A 6,377-nucleotide genomic window follows, 5' to 3' on the forward strand; every position below is an offset into this window, starting at 1 on the left:
AAGGAAATATTTGGAAATTAATTTTTTAAAGATGTGTATGTATATCACTACAAAAAAGTAAGTTCACAAAACATTTATCTCTGTGAAACAGAAGAAATATGCCATGTAGTAATTAATAGTAGTTCATTTCGTGTTATTGTTCTCAATATGTCTTCTTTAAATTTGACCCATAAATTATATATTGCTCATAGCAAAAACGTTACCAAATACGACAGTTTTGTGGATAATGGTATTTACTACTCTCCATATTATAAAGAATGTTGTTTAACCTTTTACAGAATCTACGAAAATGATTGAAGTTTATTTATGTTCTTGATAATTATATTTTTTAATCAATAGTGTTTGAGATAAATATAATTATTTATAGTATTAATGTATTTTTCAATTAATATTAAAGATAAAATACATATAAGTTCCATTAAAAATCTAAAATAATAATGTGTCTGTAATAAAAAAGGTTGACATTCTTTATGAAATATATAGAGTATTTGTCAATCGTATATAGACCGAATAATGAAAATTGACTACACCATCTTTTATAAAAGGAATGAATTAAGTGAAAACGCTTTCCTTTCTCTTTCTTTGGGGACGAAATGGTGGATTAGGGTTTCTCTGCTTCCCCGCCGTTGGTTGGCCTCACGCCGATGGTTGATCTCACGCCGATTGACGAGAAATTTTCTGTCGTTACTGTCTGTTTTCTCCTTCTCGCATCATGGCTTCGTCTTCCGGTGAAACCCCTCTCTCAGCTCGCGTGACTCAAGACGTTCCAAAGAAAGGAGCTTCTGACATCATGGAGTCCTCTCATCTCTCAGCTAAGGGAATCAGTCTTATTACCAAGGAGACTGAGATGAAGCTGCAAACATCTTCGATTCCGAATGCGATTCCAGCGGCTAATGTCCCGTCCTACGCTCAAAGATTCAAGTCCTCTCTTCGCAATCTCAGAAAGATTTCCAACCCCTCCTTCCTCGAAGATGGAACTCCAGTTGTGCAAGCCCCTGAGAAGGTCCTCCTTCAAACATCAGATCTATGGAAGGACCACTTAGTAGCTCATTTTCATGGAAGAATGCCTCATCCTGGAAAGATCTTCGCGGATCTTAACCCAGTTTGGGGAAAGTTCGGAAACATCACAATCAGGACTGTTTCAGACACCTGTTGTCTCATTCTAGTGCCATTCGTTCAGTCCCGAGACTGGGTTTTGGAGGTTGGTTATTGGCAAGCAGGAAATGTGGCTTTCTCGGTGTATCCATGGTCTTCAGATGGAAATCTAGCAGCTCAGGAACTTACCTTTGCCCCAACATGGGTGATTCTGAAAAATGTTCCTCCACAACTTTACTCCTTGGATGGAATCAGTGTGGTAGCGAGTGGTATTGGTGAGCCGCTACACACGGAAAAATCGAGGTTGGACCCCTATCACTTTGGTGACACAAAGGTGAAGGTGGAGATCAACTTAGAGGTCACTCCTCCTGAAATAGTGGAAGTTCGTGATTCAGTGGGTAACTTTGTGAGAATCAATGTGGAATATCCTCGTCTACCTCCGAAGTGTCTGAATTGTGGAAGATTTGGTCATTTAACTAATCGATGTAACAGGCCATTGCAAAAGGGAGAAAAGTTTAAAGCTCAGAAAAGGACCGGTGGTCTAACAGTAGTTGAAACACCTTCAGATTTGAGTCAAGCAGAGACCCCCAGTGAAAAGGTTCCAGTGAGTACCGAAGAGACTCCAGAGATCCCTCATGAGGGGGAGAATAAGCAATCGTCTAGATCGAAGCGTAGGGCTCGATCCAGGTCAGAGAAAAGGGTCCGTTCGCGCTCTAGAGCTAGAGGGCTGAGCTCTCCTCCTGAGGTAGTGCGTACAGAATCAAGAGTTCAAAGGAAAATTTCAGAGAAGACATCGAAGGTTCCACCAGCTTTGAAAGAGTTGAAGAAGGTAGAGAATACTGAATCTAGGAAGACTCAAATTGATATTGAAGGGTCGGAGGAGATTGATTCCAAAGGAAAAGATGATGTGATGGATCAGAAGGAAGAAGAGTCGGTCTGGTTAACTAAACACTCAAAAGCTTATAAAAGAGCGTTAAGGCAGGAGGCGCTATGGCAAGCTTCTGCAGCAAAGTTCACTCCTTCCAGGGGGCTAATTCTTCAAGCTCGGGGATCTTCCTCGAGTAAAAAGATTAGCCACTAACTCGTGCCGTCTTAAAACAATGTAAATATGAAGATAGCAAGTTGGAATGTCAGGGGACTGAATGGAGAAGATCGTCAGAGAGTGGTGAATAAGTGGTTACGCAATCTGGGATATTCAGTAGTAGCTTTATTGGAGACTCACGTACAAGATGAAAATTATTTAGAAGTAGTTCAGAAGGTTTCTCAGGGAAGGAGGTTCGAAAATAATTATTCAGAGGTTAATGGTGGAAGAATTATTATCCTCTGGGACCCTCTCATTTCAGTCATAACCTACTGGAAGTCAGAGCAGATGATTGTGTGTGGGATTTTTGACCCGAGGTCAGGGAAGTCTTGCACGGTGGCCTTTGTGTATGCTCATAACACAGAGATTCAGAGAAGAGATTTATGGGCGGATCTGGTAAGGATTTCTTCTCATCCGCTTGTGGTTACTTCACCTTTCTTAGTTATGGGAGATTTTAACCAAATCCTTACAGCGGATGAGCATTTTTCCTTGGTTAATTATACATTACCGGTTAGAGGTATGGCAGATTTCAGAGACTGTCTAGAGGAGAGTAATCTGTCAGATCTCGAAATAAGAGGAGTGTTCTTTTCTTGGTCTAATAAAAGGCCTGAAGATCTTATTATTAGAAAATTGGATAGAGCCTTGGGGAATGAGAGGTGGAGGGAATTGTTTCCGGAAGCGATAGGTTCCTTTGAAGTACCGGGAGACTCAGATCACTCTCCGTGTATAGTGGAGTTTGCAGGAGAGGAGGTTGCAAGAAGGTCAAGTTTCAAATACTTTTCCTTTTTAGCGACTCACCCTCGTTTCATGACAGAAATGAAGGAAACTTGGGCAGAAGAGGTCCAGGTTGGGTCTAAGTTGTTTACTCTGGGCCAGAGACTGGAGAAGGTTAAGAAGCTCTGCAGGAAATTGAATAAAGAAGGGTTTGGGAACATTCAGCAGAAAGCTAAAGATGCTATGCAGGCGCTAAAAAAAAGGAAAAGGAACAGCTTCTAACTACACCGACGGAATCTCTCTTCAGGGAGGAGTTTGTGTGTAGAAAGAAGTGGCTTTTCTTTGAGGCAGCTGAAGCAATCTTCTTCAATAGGAAGGCACGTATTAGATGGCTTATTTGTGGTGATGCTAACACAAAATTCTTCCACAAAGCAGTGATAGCGCATCAAGTGAGGAACACCATTAATTATCTGATGGATGCAACAGACCAGAGAATAGTAAATCCCCTCCAAATAAAAGAGATGGTGGTTTTATATTTTCAGAATCTAATGGGTACAGTGGATGACCAGGTGAATCTGTTATCAGTGTCTGAGATTCAAACGCTGGTGAGATATAGATGCTCCGAGGAGGTGGCTAACGAGCTGATCAAACTGCCTTCAGAAGAGGAAATCCAAGCAGTTATTAGAGCAATGCCTAAGAATAAAGCCTCTGGTCCAGATGGTTTTGCAGCTGAATTCTATTGGGAAGCCTGGGAGGTAGTTGGAAAGGATACCATTGGAGCAATTCAGAATTTTTTTGTCTCAGGAAGAATGCTGAAGCAATTCAACGCTACAGCAGTTTCTCTCATCCCTAAAGCTCCTGGAGCAGACAAGTTGTCTATGTTTAGGCCAATCTCCTTCTGCTCAACTGTATACAAAGTGATTGCGCGTATTTTGAAGAAAAAAACTAAAGCTATTTGTAGCAGAGGTAGTTCAAAGGAATCAGGTCGGATTTGTGCAGGAGAGGCTTCTTTGTGAGAATGTTCTGTTAGCATCTGAGTTAGTTAACGATTTTCACAAGCACGGCCCGACAAGAAGAGGTTGTTTAAAAATCGATCTATCCAAGGCGTATGACAGGCTGAGTCTGGACTTCATTACAAATACTTTGGTAGCGCTAGAACTCCCAGAAAAATTTATTGAGTGGTTGAAGGAATGTTATATGACAACTTCTTACAGCATTGTGGTGAATGGAGAGCTCAATGGTCATTTTCAAGGTCGTAGAGGCCTTACACAGGGAGATCCCATCTCATCTCTTCTATTTGTTACAGCTATGGATGTGCTCTCTAAAATGTTGGATAGGGGAGCTATGGATGGGGTTTTTGCAATTCACCCGGAATGTGAAGCTCCGTTGATAACTCACTTGAGCTTTGCAGATGATGTATTGATTTTCTTTGATGGTTCGGAAAGTTCTTTGAGGGGTATTCTGCAGATATTGGAAGAATTTAGAAAGATCTCTGGCCTGAGTTTAAACAGAGAGAAGACAGAACTCTTATTGGATGGAGGAAGTACTGAGCAATGTAAAACTTTAGCGGAGGCTGTTGGCATTGCACAAGGCTCGTTACCTGTGAGGTATTTGGGGGTTCCCTTGTCCTAAAAAAAATGACTAAATCAGATTTCCAACCTTTACTTGACAAGATTGGTGCACGCTTCAATTCTTGGACAGTTCGACACCTTTCTTACGCGGGGAGGTTCCAGCTGATTCAAGCAGTTATCTATTCAACAATCTCTTTTTGGGCCTCCATATTTATCATTCCAAATGATTGTATTAGAGAGCTTGAAAAGATGTGTAACGCTTTTCTTTGGAAGGGTGTTCCATCGTCTGCTAGAGGGGCTAAAGTGGCTTGGGACTCAGTATGTACGTCCAAAGAAGAAGGGGGGCTGGGTCTGAGGAGACTGGCAGATTGGAATAGAGTATTAGGGCTCAAGTTAATCTGGTTGATCTTTGCAGCAGAGGCTCTTTATGGGTTTCTTGGGTCAGGAAGAATCTGATTGGAGAAGAGAATTTTTGGTTATTAGATCCGACCAGGAGGAGAAGAGGTAGTTGGATTTGGAAATCAATCTGTAAGCTGAGACATATTGCGAGACCAATGATTCAGTGTGAGGTTGGTTCTAGGATCACAGCTAGATTCTGGCTGGATAATTGGACAGGGAGGGGTCCAATTATAAATCTAACAGGAGAAAGAGGTCTTATGGTTGCTGGTTTACCTATCTTGGCATCAGTGGCAGATGCGATATCAGGAGAGGGCTGGTGGTTGGATAGAAGCAGAAGTAGAAGTCCAGTGATTCGTGAGATTAAGCGTTGTCTTCCAGACCCGAATCTAATTCTAAATGCAGTTGAATATGATGTCTATGTGTGGAAACCGAATGGTGATCTGAGTAATGGGACTTTCTCGACCTCAGAGACGTGGTCGGTACTTCATCCTCCGGGTCCGCTGGTCTTATGGCACAAGACGGTGTGGTTCTCTGGTCGAGTTTCTAAGCACGCCTTTCTGACTTGGGTGGCAGCCAGAGATAGACTAGGTACGAGAGACAGGCTTCTAAGCTGGGGTTTACATGTCCTTGCAGTGTGTGTTCTTTGTAATGGGGGGATGAAAACAGGCAGCACCTATTCTTTGATTGTCCTTACAGCAACGAAGTATGGTGTTATTTCACTTCTCGGCTTCATTTGGCTCCTCCTATTGATTTTGAAGAAGTTTTGCGGTGGATGGTGCTCTCTTCAAGAAATTCAAATGTGGCAACCATTATGAAGCTTCTCTTCCAAGCCTCTTTATATTATATATGGAGGGAGAGAAACTCAAGAGTGCATACGGATGTTGCTAGATCACCATCCTCTCTTATTGGAGAAATCAAGAGTTTGATGAGACTTAAACTTGATCTTATGTCAAGGGCTCAACGGGTTTTAGTTGGAGGGATGTCGTTACTGGCTACCTGGTTTGATAATTTCTAGCTTTCCAATTTTTAGTTCGTAGAAATTTTTGTCTTTATAAGTTGAGTAGTATTTAAGCTGTTGGGGTATTGGGCTGTTTGGGCTCTGCACTTCCAATTTGTAAATATTTTGATGAAATAAGAAGAAGTTTCTTAAAAAAAAAAAAAAAAAAAAAAGAATAATGAAAATTGATAAGTAAAATTAGAATCTATGCAAAGACAAAAAATCGGAAGTGACTCTTGGAACAAAGCTGGTGATTTAACATAAAATCTAATATCTCACCCACCGGTCGCGTATTTTGTATGCATTTAAAGTCAAATCAGTGTATACATATATACATCAATTTAAAATAATCATATATGATTTCTCACAATATGGAAAACTAGGTGCAATAACTCAAAAATTGTAATTCATTAGAGAATAAAAATATATTAAATTCATCAGCTAACCATTTTATATTTTGACATTCTCTGAATCAACTATAATTATAACATATACAATACTTTTTGATTTTTTCCCTTTC

General features: G+C 40.7%; 2 protein-coding genes across 2 annotated transcripts; both read left to right on the top strand.

Annotated features, from left to right (window-relative positions):
* Nucleotides 1-2,203: 2,203 nt before the first annotated feature.
* Nucleotides 2,204-3,172, top strand: LOC125577419. Its single transcript, XM_048738927.1, has one exon. The coding sequence runs from the start codon at nucleotides 2,204-2,206 to the stop codon at nucleotides 3,170-3,172; it is 969 nt and encodes a 322-aa protein (XP_048594884.1).
* Nucleotides 3,173-4,087: 915 nt separating this feature from the next.
* LOC125577420 lies at nucleotides 4,088-5,675 on the top strand. Its single transcript, XM_048738929.1, has 4 exons — nucleotides 4,088-4,497; nucleotides 4,698-4,779; nucleotides 4,877-4,965; nucleotides 5,042-5,675. The coding sequence occupies exons 1-4, from the start codon at nucleotides 4,088-4,090 to the stop codon at nucleotides 5,673-5,675; spliced, it is 1,215 nt and encodes a 404-aa protein (XP_048594886.1).
* Nucleotides 5,676-6,377: the final 702 nt, after the last annotated feature.

This window comes from Brassica napus, chromosome A8 (genome assembly GCF_020379485.1).
Source record: "Brassica napus cultivar Da-Ae chromosome A8, Da-Ae, whole genome shotgun sequence".
Lineage (NCBI taxonomy): Eukaryota > Viridiplantae > Streptophyta > Magnoliopsida > Brassicales > Brassicaceae > Brassica > Brassica napus.

Coding starts and splice junctions, on each gene's coding strand:
- LOC125577419 (XM_048738927.1), top strand. CDS start 2,204: ATGAAGATAGCAAGTTGGAATGTCAGGGGACTGAATGGAGAAGATCGT.
- LOC125577420 (XM_048738929.1), top strand. CDS start 4,088: ATGACAACTTCTTACAGCATTGTGGTGAATGGAGAGCTCAATGGTCAT. Junction 4,498..4,697: donor CAAGGCTCGTTACCTGTGAG/GTATTTGGGGGT, acceptor TGATTGTATTAG/AGAGCTTGAAAAGATGTGTA. Junction 4,966..5,041: donor TCCGACCAGGAGGAGAAGAG/GTAGTTGGATTT, acceptor GGTTGGTTCTAG/GATCACAGCTAGATTCTGGC.